The sequence below is a fragment of the Herpailurus yagouaroundi genome, unplaced genomic scaffold (genome assembly GCF_014898765.1).
Source record: "Herpailurus yagouaroundi ecotype Mexico unplaced genomic scaffold, PumYag 215, whole genome shotgun sequence".
NCBI classification, from domain to species: domain Eukaryota; kingdom Metazoa; phylum Chordata; class Mammalia; order Carnivora; family Felidae; genus Herpailurus; species Herpailurus yagouaroundi.
The window spans coordinates 10,553,054-10,573,765 of NW_024412446.1; the positions used below are offsets into that span (position 1 = coordinate 10,553,054).

Below are 20,712 nucleotides of genomic sequence, written 5' to 3' on the forward strand. Positions count from 1 at the left end.
GAACTCACGAGCCACGAGATCATGACCTGAGCCAAAGTTGGACGCCCAACCAACTGAGCCACCCAGGCGCCCCTGATTTCTTGTTTCTTAAAAAAAAAAATTTTTTTAATGTTTATTTTTTGAGAGAGAGACTGAGTGCCAGCGGGGGAAGGCAGAGAGAGAGGGAAACACAGAATCTGAATGAAGCAGGCTCCAGGCTCCGAGCTGTCAACAGAGAGCCAGATGCTGGGCTCAAACCCACGAACTGTGAGATCATGACCTGAGCCAAAGTTGGACGCTTAACCATCTGAGCCAACCAGGCGCCCCTCAAATATATTTTTGTACAGTGTGATAAAGCAAACGAAACTTGTTTTGTAAAATAGGAAACTTGAAGAATAATTTTTTAAGAAGTAATTCTTTGAGTTTTCTTAACTTTCACCTACATTTACTCTGATTGAACTGATTACAATACTTTTTAGATGTTAAGTAGAAATTGATTTTATTTTGTTACAAATATAAAGGAAAGACTCTGAAATATTGGGTAATATTATCCAAAAACTAGGTTAGAGAAATTGAATTACTATGTGAGTACATAGACTCTAGGGGGTAGTCCATTAAGGTTTTTGTTGTTCCTTGTTTTTTAAGTTTATTTATTTATTTGAGAGACAGCCCAAGTGGGAGAGGGGTAGAGAGAAGGAGAATGAATCCTAAGCAGGCTCCTCCCCACCAGCGCAGAGCCCAATGCAGGGCTTGAACTCCTGAGCCGAAACCAAGAGTCAGATGCTTAACTGACTGAGCCATCCAGGTGCCCCTAAAACACATGCCTCTAAAGAACACAAAGTAAGTTGAAATAAAATTAAATTGTTTCTTCCATTAAATGCATTAGTTAAGAGGGCATGTGATTGCTAAGTAATTTACATTATAAATAATATCAACTAAGATTATTAGTGACTAATAGTCTTGAAGATTATCAGTTACGGTTAACTTCTTTGGCTTGTGGACATTGAAATCCTCCTTTTTTCAGATTATGTGTTTTTTGTAAATTAGAATTTGTATTTTTTTTTAATTTTTTTTTAACATTTATTTATTTTTGAGACAGAGAGAGACAGAGCATGAATGGGGGAGGGGCAGAGAGAGAGGGAGACACAGAATCGGAAGCAGGCTCCAGGCTCTGAGCCATCAGCCCAGAGCCTGACGCGGGGCTCGAACTCACGGACCGCGAGATCGTGACCTGAGCTGAAGTCGGATGCTCAACCGACTGAGCCACCCAGGCGCCCCAGAATCTGTATTTTTTTGTCTTTTTTAAGATTTTATTTTTAAGTAATCTCTACACCCAACATTGGGCTTCAACCTATAACCCCAAGATTAAGAGTCACATGTTCCACCACACACCCTGATTTTTTTACTTTGAGGGAGAATTATAGTCTAGAGAAGTTATATGTTAATATTTGAATTTTAACAAAATTGATATCTATATTATCTGGCTGGTGACATTGTTGGGAATGGGTAAATTTGAAAATAGTGCTGTTTAAGCCCAGTAAAAAGATAGTTTAAAATATGTACTAATATGATCATAACAAAACGTCCCCTGCCATTCATTAGCATCACAGTAAATCGTCTTTGAAAGTATAAACTGCAAATAGTAATGCAGAAATAATTTAAATTCTAAGTGAAAGAAATTATCTTCTCTCTTTCTCTCTTTTTCTCCTTAGGTGGAATGAACCCTATTTGTTGACTGTCTCCTGATTACTGGTTGGATTCACTTGTAAAAGAATCGTCTTCTCCTGTGTGGACGCCACTTAGTGGCATATTTAATTATAAATCCAGGGATCACAACGCTTTTTGATTTCCCAAAGGAGGGACATACCACTATATCAAAGAAGCTTGATATTACAGCCAAAATGGTGCTGTCCCAGAGACAACGAGATGAACTGTAAGTCTCTCTGTTTTGTGTTTTTTAAAAAACTCCTTTCATAAAAGACAAAGTAGTTAGTTAAAATAACAGATTTGGGAGATCTATTCTTAGATTCCTAAAGTATTGTTAGTGTTTAGATACTGGTTTGGGCAGAAAAAACTGGGTCTTATTTTGAAATAGTGTTATTTACCCTTACAACTTTGTTGTGTAGAAGTTTAAAGCAGAACAGACAAGTTACTTGGGATAAGTTTTATCCTAAGCTTGTCTTAAATATGTTCAGTAGGAAGATAGAGGATTCAAAGCTCTTCTAAATTTTTTTTTGTCTAGAATCTGTGTATTCGGAAAATGAAAGCTTTTTTTGTTGTTGCTAATGCCTTTCCTTTGCCTTCTTGTATTTTTTATCTTTTATCAGCCAGTGGCTATTAGAGAATTTGATCTTTATGAGGTGGATAACATAGTATTAATGCAAATGCATTAATGAGAGGCATAAGATGATTTGACCACTGCTATTTTATAGTATCTTCTAGCATCCCATATTTTATAGCATTCTATTTTTATAAGGTAAAGAATATAGAGGAGTACTTTAGCTTCATGTTCTAAATTTTTAAAAAAATTTTCTGTGGCTTTTTATAAAACTTTAGTTGGAAATAATTTCAAATTTAGAGGTAAGTTGTAAGATTGGTACAAAGAATACTTAATTACATTTTATCCATTTCACTTGTTTTGTACCATTTTTGTACCATTTGTTTTATCATTTGCAATCTGCACCCGTGTGTGTGTGTGTGTGTGTGTGTGTGTGTGTGTGTGTGTGTACACACACACGTGCAGTGTTTTTTCTTAAACCATTTGGGAGTAGGTTGCATACATTAAGGATCTTTACCCCAGGGGCACCTGGGTGGCTCAGTCGGCAAAGTATCCAACTCTTGATTTAGGCTCAGGTCATGATCTCACACTTGGTGACTTTGAGCCCCATGCTGGCAGTGCAGAGCCTGCCTGGGATTCTCTGTCTCTCTCACTCTCTCACTGCCCCTCCCATGCTTGCATGCTCTCTCTCTCTCTCTCTCTCTCTCTCTCTCAATAAATAAACTTAAAAAAAAAAAAAAAAAAAAAAGGTCTTTATCCCAGATACTTGGGTGTGCAGTTCCTAAGACTAAGGATATTCTATAAAACCACAGGACAGTTAGCCATTTGTGTAAATTTAACATTGATACATTTATTGATTTAATCTGCTTTGCATATTCCAGTTTTGTCAATTGACCCAATAATGTCCTTATGGCAAAGTTTCCCTCTCACCCCCCACCTCTTTTCTCTCTAGTATATTCTCTAGTAACCCAGTCCAGGGTTAGGTAATGTATTTAGACATTTATTTGAATATCTCCTTAGTCTTTTTTTTTTTTTTTTTTAATGTTTTTTTATTTATTTTTGAGACAGAGAGAGACAGAGCATGAGCAGGGGAGGGGCAGAGAGAGAGGGAGACACAGAATCCGAAGCAGGCTCCAGGCTCTGAGCTGTCAGCACAGAGCCCGATGCGGGTCTCGAACTCATGGACTGTGAGATCATGACTTGAGCCGAAGTCAGATGCTTAACTGACTGAGCCACCCAGGTGCCCCACTCTTTAGTCTTATTTAATCTGGAACATTTCCTCAACCTTTCTTTGTTGTTGAGGACGTTAATAGTTTTGAAGAATAGGGGCGCCTGGGTGGCACAGTCGGTTGGGCGTCCGACTTCAGCCAGGTCACGATCTCGCGGTCCGTGAGTTCGAGCCCCGCGTCAGGCTCTGGGCTGATGGCTCAGAGCCTGGAGCCTGTTTCCGATTCTGTGTCTCCCTCTCTCTCTGCCCCTCCCCCGTTCATGCTCTGTCTCTCTCTGTCCCCAAAATAAATAAACGTTGAAAAAAAAAATTTTTTTTTTAAATTAAAAAAAAAATAGTTTTGAAGAATAGTTTTTGTTTTTTGGGTTTTTTTAATAGCGTGTTTCTCATTTTGTATCTAATGTTTCTTCATGATTAGATTCAGGGTATATATTCTTGGCCAGAAAACTACATAAGTAATTTGTCTTCTTAGGATATCATGTCTAGAGACGCGTCATGTCTATCTGCCCCTCTGTAGTGATGCTAATTTTGATCCTTTAGTCAAGATGCCTGATTTCTCCACTGTATAGTGTATAGTTACTATTATTTACTTTTCCATAAATATAAGCAGACCATGCAAAACATTCTTATTTCCATCACATATTCCCCCACTAGATTTAACATCCATGGATAATTCTTGCCTGAACCATTCTTTACTATAGTGGTTGCAAAGTGATGATATTCTTTACACAACCACTCATTCCACATTTACTAGTCATCACTCAGCATTTTACTGTAATCAAGGGACTTTTCTTCTACTCCTTTTTATTTACTTGTTCTTTCATTATTGGTATGAACTCCTCTAAATTTTCAGTAGCTGTTATCATTCATTACTTTTCTTATACTTTTGCTGTTTGGATATTCCAGACTTCCATAGGAGCCCCTTCAGTTGGCTCTTATATATGGCCCTGTCTGTGGTCACTTTCTTACTTTCTAGCATCACAAGGTGTTCCAGGCTTATTGTGCACCCATCCTGCATTAATCCTAGAATCAGTCATTGCTCCAATAAGCCTTGGTTTCTCTTAGTGGAGAATGGTATTAGACATCAAGATATGGGTACTAAGTATACTTACTGCTACTGGGGTGTTTGCTTCTTGGTCCTTAAAGTAGACAGAACCAAGAAATATGTATTTGTAAACACATATACAGGTACCTTGGTACACATGTGTATTAAGGTTTCTCACTCTTGGCATTGTTAACGTGTTGGGCTGAATAATTCCTTGGTGTGGGATCTGTCCTGTACACTGCTGGTTGTTTAGCAACATCCTTGGCCTCTACCCAAGGATGCCTCTACTAAATGCCACAATAAAAATGTCTCCAGACATTGCCAACTCTCCTCTTGGCGGGGGAGGGCAAAATCTCCCCCAGTTGAGAACCACTGATACACAAAGGCATGTACACATACTTATTTTAGAAATCATTAGGCTATCCTGATACTTCTAATTTTCAGTCTATTCTCACTATGTTGTTTCTTGTTTTCCTCCCTACCATATTTGTATCTTTCTTCTGTAGCAAGACCCTGTCTGCCAGCAATAGCAAGGCTTTGACTCATTTGCTCAATCCTGTAGTACGTCCAAAATAGTTTCAGAGTTGTTACACTCTCACTACACATCCTGGAAAGGGTTTAGAATTTGTATGTAGTTTTTTTTCTCCCCACTGCCCCCCCCCCCATCCACTCTGCTGTGTTTGTAAATTACTTGGATTAGTTGGAAACTCACCCTGGTTTCTCTCCCTCTTCCCATGGTTTTGTTATTCATTTGAAATGTAGTTGGGTTCATAGGTTCTAGTTTTTTTAGCTTTGTGTGTTTTGCATTTCCTCTGCCTTCCCATCCTTGTTATTTAATATTTTGGATATTTAGAACATTAACTGCACAAAAATGTATAGTCAGAAGTATTACTCTTCTGAATCCCTTCTAAGTTCCTCCCTCCTTGCCCCATGTAGGAACCAACTTCATGCATTGTTTAATAAAGATAAGAGAGGGGGCGCCTGGGTGGCGCAGTCGGTTAAGCGTCCGACTTCAGCCAGGTCACGATCTCGCGGTCCGTGAGTTCGAGCCCCGCGTCAGGCTCTGGGCTGATGGCTCAGAGCCTGGAGCCTGTTTCCGATTCTGTGTCTCCCTCTCTCTCTGCCCCTCCCCCGTTCATGCTCTGTCTCTCTCTGTCCCAAAAATAAATAAACGTTGAAAAAAAAAATAAAAAAAAAATAAAGATAAGAGAGATACATGTATGTTTTCTTGTTTCTCCTTTCTTAAGCAATAGGTACCATACTATAAGTGCTCTTTTGCACTTGGCTTTTTTTCAGTTAGCAGTATCTCCTGCAACTCACTCTGTATCAGTTCATAGAGATCCTCTTTTTTTTTTTTTTCCCCCTTTTAACAGCTAGATAGTACTCTACTCTGTATATACCATAGTTTTTTCAACCATTCGCCCATATTTGAACATTTAGGTAGTTTCCACTATTTTGTAATTAGAAATATTATAAGTAATAAATCTGCATATGTACTTTTGTGTTATTGAAGGTATGTCTGGTTTTTAGTCATTCTTGTTTCTAAGTCAGTTCAGACTTTTTTCTTCTAGATGCCTTGTGTGTGCCTTATTACCCTCATAATCAAGATTAATATTTAAACATTATGGCCAAAAATAGGGATTTTAATTTGAATAAAAATCAATTGATGAGAGAACCTAATTTCAGGTGGCTAAATTTGTAGAGAATTTTAGGGAAGAATTGACCTAAAAGTGCTCATTAAGCAAAGAATATTTGTCTTAGATATAAATGTAAATTTAGGGAATTTACATTTAGGAATTTGGGGAATAGAAAAAATCTTGGAGTTTTTAGTAAGGAAATAAAATGGTTTTTTCTTTTTCTACCATTTTTGAAAGTATTATGGAATATATATTATGAGAGGCAGAAACAAATGTTTATATACTTCTTACAAGTAAGATACATTTTGGAATTCAGTTTGCCTTTGTAACATTTTAGCATTTCTAACAGGTTGGATACCAATTAGTATTAATTAATTTTGAGTAGTATTAATTAATTTTGAGAGAGACAAAGAACGAAGAGGGGAGGGGCAGGGAGAGGGAGACACAGAATCCAAAGCAGGCTCCAAACTCTGAGGTGTCAGCAGAGCCTGACGTGGGGCTCGAACTCACGAGTCGTGAGATCATGACCTGAGCCGAAGTTGGACGCTTAACCGACTAAGCCACCCAGGTGCCCGTATTTATTTTTTCAATTTACATTCAAGTTAGCATGTAGTGCAACAATGATTTTCGGGAGTAGATTCCTTAATGCCCCTTACCCATTTAGCCCATCCCTCCTCCCACAACCCTTCCAGTAACCCTCTGTTTGTTCTCCATATTTAAGAGGCTCTAATGTTTTTGTCCCCCTCCCCATTTTTATATTATTTTTACTTCCTTTCCCTTCCCTTATGTTCATCTGTTTTGTATCTTAAAGTCCTCATATGAATGAAGTCATATGATATTTGTCTTTCTCTAATTTTGCTTAGGATAATACCTTCTAGTTCCATCCATGTAGTTGCAAATGGCAAAATTTCATTCTTTAGTTGCCGAGTAATACTCCGTTGTAGATGTATACCACATCTTCTTTATCCATTCATCCACCAGTGGGCATTTAGGCTCTTTCGATACTTTGGCTATTGTTGATAGTGTTGCTAAAAACATTGGGGTGCATGTGCCCCTTCTGTATCCCGTGGATAAATGCCTAGTAGTGCAATTGCTGGGTCGTAGGGTAGTTCTATTTTTAATTTTTTGAGGCACCTCCATACGGTTTTCCAGAGTGGCTGCACCAGCTTACATTCCCACCAGCAGCACAAAAGAGATTCTGTCTCTCCGCATCCTCGCCAACATCTGTTGTTGCCTGAGTTGTTAATGTGAGCCATTCTGACAGGTGTGAGGTGGTATCTCATTGTGGTTTTGATTTGTATTTCCCTGATGATGAGTGATGTGGAGCATGTTTTCATGTGTCGGTTGGGCATCTGGATGTCTTCTTTGGAGAAGTGTCTATTCATGTCTTGTGCCCATTTTGTCACTGGATTATTTGTTTTTTGGGTGTTGAGTTTGATAAGTTGTTTATAGATTCTGGATACTAACCCTTTATCTGATATGTCGTTTGCAAATATCTTCTCCCATTCTATCGGTTGCCTTTCAGTTTTGCTGATTGTTTGCTTCACTGTGCAGAAGGTTTTTTAATTTGATGAGGTCCCAATAGTTCATTTTTGCTTTTGTTTCCTTGCCTCCGGAGACGTGTTGAGTAAGAAGTTGCTGCGGGCAAGATCAGAGCGGTTTTTACTTGCTTTCTCCTCGAGGATTTTGATGGCTTCCTGTCTTAAATTTAGGTCTTCCATCCATTTTGAGGTTATTTTTGTGTATGGTGTAAGAAAGTGGTGCAGGTTCATTTTTCTGCATGTCGCTGTCCAGTTTTCCCAGCACCACTTGCTGAAGAGACTGTCTTTATTCCATTGGATATTCTTTCCTGCTCTGTCAAAGATTAGTTGGCCATACATTTGTGGGTCCGTTTTGGGATTCTCTGTTCTGTTCCATTGATCTAAGTGTCTGTTCCTGTGCCAGTACCATACTGTCTTGATGACTACAGCTTTGTAATACAGCTTGAAGTCCAGCACCAATTAGCTTTTAAAATTCTTGGAGGGGCACCTGGGTGGTTCAGTTGGTTAAGGGTCTGACTCTTTATGATTCTTGATTTCGGCTCAGGTTGTGATTCATGGTTCCTGGTTTCAAGCCCCACATCAACTTCTGCTCTGACAGTGCAGGGCCTGCTTGGGACCCTCCCTCTTTCCTCTCTCTGCCTACCCCTCTCAAAAGTAAATAAGTAAACTTTAAAAAGAATAAATAGAGGCGCCTGCCTGGGTGCCTCAGTCAGTTAAGCATCTGACTCTTGATTTCGGCTCAGATTGTGATATCATGGTTCCTGAGATTGAGCCCTGCATCAGGTTCTGTGCTGATGCTGTGGAGCCTGCTTAGGATTCTCTCTCTCTATCCCTCCCCTGCTCATGTTTCTCTCTCTGTCTCTCCCGCCCTCTCTCAAAATAAATAATAAACGTTTTTTAAAAAGAATAAGTAAGTTGGAGTTGCTTGGGTGGTGTCCAGTCAGTTAAGCATCGGACTCTTGGTTTCGGCTCAGGTCATGTCGTCAGAGTTTGTGAGTTCAAGCTCCGCATCAGGCTCTGCTGGTAGTGCAGAGCCTGCTTGAGATCTTCTCTCCTCCTTTCTCTCTGCCCCTACCCTGTGCACGTGTGCGCACTCTCTCTCTCTCTCAAAATAAATAAATTTTAAAAAATTAACAGGATGAGGTATTTTGGGGGTAAAAAATGAAAAGAATTTTGATGTACTGGAAAACAATAATTTTGATCGGTACTAATAAGTGTGACTCAACTCAGCAAATGTATATTGCCTGCCTTCTTTGTTTTTACCACTCTGGGGCATACAAATATTGAATAATAACAAAAACATTTATGTGGATATGACAAATATCTTTCTTTTACAGATAAATTGAGGATGGGAGAAATTAAAATTACCAGTTTCATGACTAGTAGTAGAGTCAGAATGAGTTTCCTAATTTTAAGTTCACTATTCATTAAACACAGTTCTATCACCAGAATTAATATGTGTCAAAATGCAAACATTGCTCCCTCCTCAGTTTTTCAGTCCCATTTTCCAATGGTGGCCCCCATTGCCTGTATATTATAGTCTTTTCAGATATTTTTCAAGTATTTGCAAAAATTTCATGAGCATCTTTTTTTCTTAAGATTTGTAAAATAGAATTATACTTTACAATCTCTTTTTAGTATTTTTTGTCACTCTGTGAATTTGGAAATGATATTACCTGTTAGTTCATCTCATAGTTAACTCTTAACAAAATAAGCTTACACCTCTATTTTTGTATGAGATTTTACCCATTGATCTTTCTCCATGAAAGATGAAGAAAGTCTGTTTTGTTTTGTTTTAGGTTGTCCTGGTTGATAATATTTGTACTTTGTTTGATTTGTTGCTCACCCCTAATTCTTTTTTTCCACAACTTTCCCATTCTTGCATTCCTTTTTTGGTTAACAGCTATATTGTAGTATAATTGACACAAAGAACTGTACATATTTAATGTATGCCATTTGTTGAGTTTGAAACATTTTGCTAATTTTTTTTTTAATGTTTATTTATTTTTGAGAGATAGACCGTGGGTGGGAGAGGAGCTGGGGGCAGGGGGAGACACAGAATCTGAAGCAGGTTCTAGGTTCTGAGCTGTGGGCACAGAACCTGATGCGGGGCTTGAACTCCTAAGCCATGAGATCATGACCTGATCCAAAGTTGGACGCTTAACCGACTGAGCCACCCAGGCGCCCCAAGTTTAGAACATTTTCCTATTCTTCTTTTGATTACTGTGTTAGTTGGGTGGATTTTGTCATTACATACCTTTTTCAAGATGGGCTCCTAAATGGATTTCTGTGAGCCTTTTTTACATGTTAGGGGTTAATTTTTTTTTTTCCTTCCATAAGTGAATGGCAAGTAAAAGTTGAATGAACAATTCTTTTTTTTTTTTTTTAATTTTTTTTTTCAACGTTTTTTATTTATTTTTGGGACAGAGAGAGACAGAGCATGAACGGGGGAGGGGCAGAGAGAGGGAGACACAGCATCGGAAACAGGCTCCAGGCTCTGAGCCATCAGCCCAGAGCCTGACGCGGGGCTCAAACTCACGAACCGCGAGACTGTGACCTGGCTGAAGTCGGACGCTTAACCGACTGCGCCACCCAGGCGCCCCATGAATGAACAATTCTTAAGTTACACACTTTTCCCACTTAGAGTTACAGATACTAAGGAAAAAGTTCCCATGGATAGGACTGCAAAGAAAAATCTCAAATTCCAAAAATGCAGAAATCTCATAGGACTCATTTGCTGACTGTAATGAAATAAAATGAAAATTAGTAGGAAAAGGAGAGCTAAGAGAAATCTATCCATGTGGATGTTTTAAAATGTAATTCTAGGGGCACCTGAGTGGCTCAGTCGTTTAAGCATCCAACTTCAGCTCAGGTAATGATCTCAAAGTTCATGAGTTCCAGCCCTGCATTGGGCTCTGTGCTGGTGGTGCAGAGTCTGTTTGGGATTCTCTCTCTCTATCTCTCTCTCTCTCTCCCTCCCTCCCTCTCTCTGATTGTGTGCTCTCTCTCTCTCTCTCTCTCAAAATAAATAAATAAACTTTAAAAAAAATGTTAAAATGCACTTCTAGGGACAGCTGGGTAGCTTAGTTGGTTAAGCATCTGACTCTTAATTTTGGCCCAGGTTATGATCTCAGAATTCATGAGTTCAAGCCCCACGTTGGGCTCTGTACTGACAGCATGGAGCCTGCTTGGGATTCATTCTCTCTCTCTCCCTCTCCCCCCCCTTCTCTCTCTCTAAATATTTTTTTAAAATGTACTTCTAAATACTTGAAGTTCAAAGAACAGCATGTAACTTAATAAATGAAGACATTGATAATAATGAGGGTACTTACAATAAAAACCTGTAGGGTGTAGCCAACAGAGCATACAGAAAATTAGATAGTCTAATGAATATTTAAAAAAAAACAAAGGTCAGAAATGAACCACACATTCAGTTCAAGAATAAGACAATAAAATAAGCCCAACGGAAGCAGAGGGAAAGAATTAATTTTTTTAAAAGCAGAAATTAATAAAATAGAAGATATAACCTGGTAAACTTGATTGGCAAAATTAAAAACTATCTTAAGAAAGACCATAAAATAAAATATAAATTAAAGAAACAAAGAGCATAAAATAAAACTGATGAATAAAGAGAAAAGACATAAATGAACAGTACAGTAACAAAAAAGGCAACATAAAATGAACTCAGAGGAAGGGCACTTGGCTAGCTCAGTTGGTAGAGCATGCAACTCTTGACCTTGAGGTTGTGAGTTCAAGGCCCATGTTGGGTATAGAGATTACGTTAAAAAAAATTAAAAAATCAGTAGTTAGAATTAAGTCGTTTTTGTTTTGGGGTAATGTTGTAGAAAAGACTTCTTTGCCCTGTTTCTAGTGAAAATAAATGAATAGTGGAAAGATGTCAGAGCTCCCAAATTATTAATAAAATCAAATACAATCCCAATTAAAATCTAAACAGAATTTTTCTGAATTTGACCAGATTGATTCTGAAGTTCATCTGGAAGAAGAAAATGCAGAAAAATAGTTAAGGAAAAATTTAAAGGATTAGTGAGAAAGGAACTAATTGTACCAGATACCCAAACATTGCTGTAAAAGTAGTAAGTAAAATATTTTTGTAATAGGCGCATAGGTTAGGGGAACAAATAATATTCAGAGACAAGCTCATTTTATCTGTGGAAATTTAGTATATGTTACATGGCATTTCACATCGATAGGAAAAAGTACTGTTCAGCAAATAGTACCGTAGGTTGTACTAAATAAAACTTGAATCCAAAGGATGTGAAAGCCCAAGTGTTAAAGTAACAATATAAAAGTGGTAGAAAAAAGTACAGCCTTTGGTAGGAAAGGACTTTGTCCTGGGTGGCTTTGAGCCTGGGTGGCTCAGTTGGTTGAGCGACCGACTTCAGCTCAGGTCATGATCTCACGGTTTGTGAGTTCCAGCCCCGCATCGGGCTCTGTGCTGACAGCTCAGAGCCTGGAGCCTGCTTTAGATTCTGTGTCTCCCTTGCTCTCTGCCCCTCCCCCACTCATGCTCTGTCTCTCTCTGTCTCAGAAATAAATAAACATTAAAAAAAAAGTAGAAAGCAAACACAGATCTCACTTGTGATAGTTTCACTAGAGTATTTCCATATGTAAGCTAAGCTCTGTGTAGCCATTCTGTTCGTTCATGGATAAAAGTCCTTCATCTCAGTTCTTCCCTTTGATTTTAACCATTTTCTCTGATTTGTATATGAGGTTACTGGTTTGGATCTACTCAGAATTACCTTTTATGTTCTGCATGAATCCTGCTTTGATTCTAGTGATTAGTTGTTTTTCTCCATCTCTTGAGACTTAATAGATTAATTTAAATCATGTATATGGAGTTTGTTGGAGAGATGATTATAAACTTGTGCCTCGATGTCCAGTCTTCCAACCTTAATAAAACTGCTGAAAATCAACTCTAGATCAACAGCTGAAACTCTGGAAGCACCATTAGGCTGTTAGAACCTAGAGATTCGTCTGTCTTAATTTATTCTTAGGTTAAGTGTGATACACCTTCCCTGACAGAGGTTCCACATTCACTGGGTTCAGCTATCCCTAATGGCGTCAGACTCATTTAAACTTAGGTTCTAATTTGTTTGCTATATTTTCGTATATGTATCTTGCTCTTTGGTGGTTCTTTGTTATATTAGTAATGCTATGTGATCTCTCTTTCCAAACTTTCGTAGATATCATAGTGTTAATGAAACCTTTAACAATAAAAAGAGAACCCATCCCTGATATTCTCAACTCATTGCTGCTCCCTGACTCCAGTGCTCATTTGAAACCTTAGTGTAGAATGGAATACTGAGGCCACTTAGGTTGTGACACTGTACTTGGTAAAGTAGACAGGCAGGGACATCTTAGTAGCCAGATTACTTGGACACTTTTTAGACTCTGGATGACCTCTCTCAGATCTTTGTCACTGTTACACATCTCCATTTCTTTGAAACTTCCATCTTCATTGGCTTGCTGACATCTCTTAATTGTCTTACTTCTTGAATGTTGGTATCTGTCAAAGTTCCATCAGTTACATTCTAGTCCTCCCCCCCACCCCCCAATATATACCTTCTTCTGAATTGTCTGTCACCACTTACATTGTTCAAATCACTGCTGCCTGTTTGCTGATTTTCCCAGTCCTCTTCTTATGTCAGGTCTCTTTCTCAAACATGTCACCTGTACGTCTAGTTACCTTTTATATCATGTATCTTTACTTAAATATCTTATAGCTACTTCAAGTAAGAAGGTTTAAAACTGAACTTGTCATATGCCTGCCTCTTTTTCTTCGTTCTCTTTTTCCCCTGTCTGTCCAAGTGAGTGGTACTACAATTCACTAGAAACTTATGAATCAACTGTGTTCTCCTGTCTCTCACATCTAGTCAGTTACCAAAACAAAAGCCTAGTGGTTAAGAGTGTGAGTCATTTTTGGTTTCAAGGATTTGGGTGTAGGGCTTTTTAAAGAGTAGTGTAAGTCCATTTTTAAAGCACTTACGAAAAATACAATATATGGAAGTATATAAATATGGGACAGCTCCAGTTAAAGGAGGGAGGTGCAGAGCTCCACCTGCTTAGCTAGTTTCTTCCCCATCCACTCAGTAAATGTTTTTTAGAATTATTATCCTAAATTATTTCACTACATGCTAGTTTTGTGGCCTTAGATAAATCAGTCTACCAATATATAATTCAGGGGTAATATGCTTTTGTACCTACTTTAGTAGAATTTTTTTAGGATCAAAAGAGACAGCGAATGTTTTTAAACAGGATTTAACATTTTTTAAAAAGTATAAATGTGGTGGTGCCTGGGTGGTTCAGTCAGTTAAGCTTCTGAATCTTGATCTCACCTCAGGTCTTGATCTGAGAGTTCTGAGTTTGGGGCCCATGTTGGTCACTGTGCTGGATGTGGAGCCTACTTTAAAAAAAAAAAAACAAAAACAAAAACCTGTAGGGGCGCCTGGGTGGCTCAGTCGGTTAAGTGTCCGACTTCGGCTCAGGTCGTGATCTCACGGTCCGTGAGTTCGAGCCCCGCGTCGGGCTCTGTGCTGACAGCTCAGAGCCTGGAGCCTGTTTCAGATTCTGTGTCTCCCTCTCTTTCTGACCCTCCCCTGCTCATGCTCTGTCTCTCTCTGTCTCAAATAAATAAACGTTTAAAAAAAAAATTTAAAAAAAACCCAAAACCTGTATGTGTGACATACAACTATAATGAGGTGCTGCTTTATGCATATTTGGAGTCATCTACAACTTCTAATTGATTACATTTGCCACATAACTTTTTTTTTTTTTTTTTTAATTTTTTTTTTTCAACGTTTATTTATTTCTGGGACAGAGAGAGACAGAGCATGAACGGGGGAGGGGCAGAGAGAGAGGGAGACACAGAATCGGAAACAGGCTCCAGGCTCTGAGCCATCAGCCCAGAGCCCGACGCGGGGCTCGAACTCACGGACCGCAAGATCGTGACCTGGCTGAAGTCGGACGCTTAACCGACTGCGCCACCCAGGCGCCCCTCCACATAACTTTTTAAAATGCAAATGTTGGGTTAAGCCACACAGACCTTAGAAAAATGTTGCACAAGTTTTAAAAATTTAACATTTAATTCACTTTTTATAAAAGTTACATAAACAGAATCAAAGGATAAAAACTGTTGGTTTTTTGTTTGTTTCTAAAGTTTATTTATTTATTTTGAGAGAGAGAGGAAGCAAGAGAGAGAATCCCAAGCAGGCTCCACACTGTGAGCACGGAGCCAGATGCGAGGCTTGAACTCAAGAACCGTGAGATCATGACCCGAGCCGAAATCAAGAGCTGGACCCTTAACCGACTGACCCACCCAGGCACCCCAAAACTGTTTTGTTTTGTTTTTTAATCAGTAAAGGCTAAACCAAGTATTTGAAAAGTAAAGATGGTGAAGGGATGACATTCATAACTGCTGTTAGGAATATAAATTGGTACAACTATGGAGAGCAATTTGAAAGTAGCTATCAAAATGTCCTAAAAATGTATATAATTTTTGTCTTTGTCCAGGCTACTGTAATAAAATACTGTAAACTAGGAGGCTTATAAACAACAGAGATTTATTTCTTACAGTTCTAGAGTCTGGAAAGTCCAAGATCAAGGCACTTGGCAGATTTAGTGTCTGGTGATGCTTGCTTCCTGGTTCATAGTCTTTTGCTTCCTGGTTCATAGTCTTTTTTTTATAAGGGCATTAATCTCATTCATGAGGGCTCTGCTCTCATGACCTAAGCACCTCCAAAAGTCCCGTCCCCAAATATTAGGTGTAAGTGTAAGAATTGGGGTGGGTGGATATAGGAGGATAACACACATAACATTCAGTTTGTAGCATCATTTGACTCAAATGTAAAGATGTGAGAAAGGGTTTATATGAGTGTTTGTTTACAACATTGCTTAAGATGATGAAAAATTAGAAATAGCCTTGAAAGTCCAGCAGTAGGTAATTGCTTGAATGAAATTTGGTCCATCTACATCATGGAGTATTGTGTTTGAGTATTAAATAACTAGGATGTCATGGATGAACATTTACTGACAAGGTTAAGATTTTCATGACGTGAACAAAGTTAACAGATAATTTATTTAATTAAAAGCCATACATACGTATCCATGGTGATGTGAATGTGTGGGCAAAGAACATGGTATGAGAAGACTATACTGAATGAAGGGTTAGCAGTGGTAATCTGAAAATGTTGGGACTTTTTTTTTTTTTTTTTTTAATAAGGAAAAGGAATAGTCATTTTGCATTTTTCTCCTTTTACTATTCTTACCTGAAAAGTACCACCATTTATGTATCTTTACAAAAAAATAAGCTCATTAAGATCATAATTGTTATAATTTGTGCCATGTATTACATGTGCATATTACATGTTTTATGAACTTCAAGGTTGTAAGCTGTGTGCAGTATGTTTGGGCAGTTTCAGGAATTAGGGCTTGACCCTGAGGTAAGAGCTAGGTAGGAACATTAAGTATTTACAAGCTCTATATATTATTTGTTTACCCTTGACATTTTTTAAGAAGAAAATAAAGCTAAGAAATAGGTATGTCTTTTAACTTCTTTGTTTCCCTTATTATTTGGGATATTCTAACCAAAGGGAAATTTACTTTTGTTGAAGGTTTGTAACACAGGCTTTGACAACACAATATTTGATGGAATATTTTGAGAGATCCACTGCCTTCCTATTTTGTATTCTTTCGGAAGGCCCAAGTAGAACTACGTGGTGGAAATTAAAACGAAGTAGATTTCAGCTCCATGTAAAGAAGACACTTCTTACGAATCAAGTTATCCATTAGTAGAACAGGCCAGAAGGTACAGGCTATGATATGAGCAGCACACAGACACAGACTCACAGTAATAGTAAGAATTTACCTTTCCTCAGCCCCTGTGTTCATGAATGTGATGTGCTTGACCCTATCTTCCACTAGTTATTAATGCTTTAATTTTTGGTATGCTAATAATTACCTGGAATATATAAAGTGTTTGATATAACTCCCTATTATCTTTCTCTACTGTTTGCTTTATTTTTAGCATGCCATTGAATTAAAACTGGATTCCACCAATTCTACAATACTACTAGAGTGTTTTTATTTCCTAAAGCATTAGGTGGGCAGTGGCTTTGAAAGGGTAGTCATAGCATCATTGTTTGTGGTAGTAAAAGCATATGTCTCTATAATGGAATACAATATTTTTTTAAAAGGCAGATTTATATCTGCTGATAAAGAATGATGGTTAAGATTAAGTGGGTGTATGGGATATTGTGTGTAAGACTTTTGTATATAGTGTATTGCATTCTGTTTTAAAAAACAAATATCGATTACCTCTAGAAGAATATGCAGGAATGTGTGTGTATAGGTAGATTGTCTCTGAATATGCAAAACACTAATAAAGTGGTTACCTCAGGGAGGTTAGTGGTGGAAAGGATATTTTATTGTGTACTTGCAAAACACTAATAAAGTGGTTACCTCAGGGAGGTCAGTGGTGGAAAGGATATTTTATTGTGTACTTATATGTTTAAATTTTGTTTAACCTTGATTACATATTAACTTTCAAATTATTTAAATGAAAATGTTTTCCAGGAAATCTCAAACAAACAACTATTTGTTACAGTGGTAGTTAGGGCTCAAAAAAATTGAGAGACATTGGAATAGGTTGCTTTAGGAGGGAGGTAGTTGATTTTCTCTTTGAAAAATTATAAGGAGAGCGTAAAGAGGCATCTGCTAATTCAGCTTTTCTAACCTTTGAGTTCTTTCTAATTCTAAATGAATGTCTCATACTGTGATATTGTACTAAGTTTATAGCCTGTGCCACCTTTTTTGTCCACTCTAATGGTTTAAAGTTATCTCTAATATTAAATGCATATTAATTATAATTTATCAGAACAATTCTGTGTACAACTAAATTTCATTTGCTAGTCCTTGAGCATCTGCTAAACATAACAAGTAGTAAAGGAAGGCTAAATGTAAACATGAAAAAAATTTATGATTACTGTCACAAATTGATAGCTGTTATATAAGCCATATCTTGATCCATAGAATGCCCACATCTTGTAAGGTAAGCAGTACATTAGAAACTTAACAACTAAAAGCTCAGGAATAATGTTACAGTATTTTGGACGTACTATGGCAGGGCTAAATGTTTTAGAGGCTTTTGGGGAAGGTTCCTTTTCTGTGAAAGACTTGGATTTGGAAGGGAATACTCTTAAAAGAATGTCATAAGATTTATGAGATTTTAAATGAAATATTTCTTTAACATGGAAATCAGATTTGGTAGAAGTAAAAATTTGAATTTGTTTTCTTTCAGAAATCGAGCTATAGCAGATTATCTTCGTTCAAATGGCTATGAAGAGGCATATTCAGTTTTTAAAAAGGAAGCTGAATTAGATATGGTATGTTTGACCTTACAATTATTCATATAGTATTTAATAGGTGGATTTTTACTCAAGTATTAGAGGTTAACAGTCACCTCAGCTGTTCATAAATCTTTTGTTATTGTGGTTTACTTTGGTACTAGGTTTTCACCCCCCCTTTTTGGTATAATCAGATATTTATTAACATTTGGGCTTAGATGAATGGTCTGTATGGTTTGAACTATTGTAGGTGAGCCATTTTTCAAAAGGTTCTCATTTTTTTCTCTAGAATGAAGAATTAGATAAGAAATATGCTGGTCTTTTGGAAAAAAAGTGGACATCCGTCATTAGATTACAAAAGAAGGTATCTGTATCTTCTTTCTTTAAAGTCACTTGTATTCGGAGTGTTAACTATATAAACTTTCTGAAAATATTAACATCAGTTATTCTGCATTAATTAATAATTATATTTAATCTTGAAAGGTAAATGAAAATACATTTTTATTCATTAAAAACTTTGACCTAGACAGGTCATTGCTGATACATGCTAAATCATGCATCCCAGGTACTGGCTCCATGTAATCTACACAACCCTGACTTCAGGGAATTGATACCAAAAAGAACTCATTTGTGCACTTAGAAGGGAAGAAAGCATGTAGCCAACATGATGTTGGGGAAAGAACACTAAAGTGTTTTCTTAGACAAGTCATTTTCATCTCTGAGCTTTTATTTATTTATTTATTTAAAAAAAAATTTTTTTTTCAACGTTTATTTGTGGGACAGAGAGAGACAGAGCATGAACGGGGGAGGGGCAGAGAGAGAGGGAGACACAGAATCGGAAACAGGCTCCAGGCTCTGAGCCATCAGCCCAGAGCCAGAGCCTGACGCGGGGCTCGAACCCACGGACCGCAAGATCGTGACCTGGCTGAAGTCGGACGCTTAACCAACTGCACCACCCAGGCGCCCCAGAGCTTTTATTTTTTTTATTTATTTGTGTGGTTTTTTTAATGTTTATTGTTGAGAAAGAAGAGGGAGTGAGCAGGGGAGGGGTAAAGAGAGGAGACAGGATCTGAAGCTTTCAGCACAGAGCCCAATGTGGGGATTGAACTCATGAACTGTGAGAACATGACCTGAGCTGGAGTTGGACACCCTGCTGAGCTTTTATTTTTATCTGTAAAGTGAAGGCAGCAAATAATATTCTGGTCCTAAAATTTATACCCTTAGTGGGTGAAGTTAGAATAAATAAATACCATTTTTATAACATGAGTTAATCCAGAAAATGCTCTTAGAAAAGTAGCCAACACATAGATGCATGTTAGCTTTTATAAAGGTGCACTGTCCTTCCTTTAATTGGTAGATATAAATTGAAAAATATTTTTTTTCAGTTAAATATTTGACACAATTGGAGTGAATTTTTCTCAAGTTTCAGTTGTATCACACTACTAAAATTTTGGTGGCATATCATATAGATCATTTTCAGTTAAAATTGATGAATGCTTTGTAAATTACCAAAATTTTTTCAAGAATCCTGCAAACTGATTTTTTAAAAATATCAAATATCTTCTTTTTATCAGAATCTATCTGTATATAACTATGTGTTCCTTCTTAAGGTTATGGAACTAGAATCAAAACTAAATGAAGCAAAAGAAGAATTTACGTCGGGTGGACCGCTTGGTCAGAAACGAGACCCAAAAGAATGGATTCCCCGTCCACCAGAAAAATACGCATTGAGTGGTCATAGGAGTCCAGTCACTCGAGTAATTTTCCATCCTGTGTTCAGTGTTATGGTCTCTGCTTCAGAGGATGCTACAATTAAGGTAACTTTTTCAAAATTAAAGATGTACAATAGGATAATTATTAAAAGCAGATTAACATTAATTGGGTAAAAGAAATAAAACGATCCTGAAGATGAAGACCTGTATAGGACAGGAAAGACAGGAAGGACTCTTCAAAACTGTGATTGGTTCTAAGCCTTAGACAGAATTAGAATAAAATTTCATTATAGCTCCTGAGAGGCAAGCTGCCAACTAAGTTCACTGATGAATTTGAGAAAATTGGGTGTCACTAGTTTAGTGTTGCATAAGTCACCTAGTATGTGAGTAATAATTTTTGTTTTTGGAGAATGAAGATATACATGTGCCTTGCTTTTAAGCAGAGATGATAGATGAAAATACAAGGTTACAAAATTAGTTCTTCAGAGGGTGAATATATTGTGCAAAAGAATTCACTTATTTAAATTGGACTCTCCTTGTTGTGTTTTATCTATCTATCTATCTATCTATCTATCTATTTAATTTGAGAGAGAGAGCACGAGTGGAGGAGGGGCAGAGAGAGGAGGACAGAGGATCCAAAGCGGGCTCCACACTCAAAACAGTGAGCCCCGATGCAAGGCTTGAACTCACAAACCATGAGATCATGACCTAAGCCAAAGTTGGACACTTGACTGACTGAAACACCCAGGCACCCCTCTTCTTGATGTATTATAAATACTGGCTTTGGTCTCTTCAGGGGTGTGGGAATATGGGAGGTTTTCACTTTGTAAGTTATATATTTCTCTCATTTTTCTATTTTTTTTACAGGAAGTGTACACATTTCAGTGTTGTTTGTTTTTTTTTAATCCAGTGTTGGTACTAATTTTTTTAA

The 20,712-nt window shown here is 37.5% G+C and overlaps 1 protein-coding gene across 2 annotated transcripts in view; it reads left to right on the forward strand.

The window, feature by feature from the left end:
* Positions 1-20,712, forward strand: part of PAFAH1B1 (platelet activating factor acetylhydrolase 1b regulatory subunit 1) — a 78,851-nt gene that overhangs the window by 37,203 nt on the left and 20,936 nt on the right. The window contains exons 2-5 of one of the 2 annotated variants that reach the window (XM_040455536.1): positions 1,692-1,912; positions 18,024-18,108; positions 18,359-18,433; positions 19,680-19,886. In XM_040455536.1, coding sequence (XP_040311470.1) covers positions 1,881-1,912; positions 18,024-18,108; positions 18,359-18,433; positions 19,680-19,886 — 399 coding nt within the window. In that variant the 5' untranslated portion in view covers positions 1,692-1,880. Of the gene's footprint in view, positions 1-1,691; positions 1,913-16,424; positions 16,581-18,023; positions 18,109-18,358; positions 18,434-19,679; positions 19,887-20,712 lie in introns of those variants that run through there. The other variant, XM_040455538.1, reaches the window with a different exon arrangement.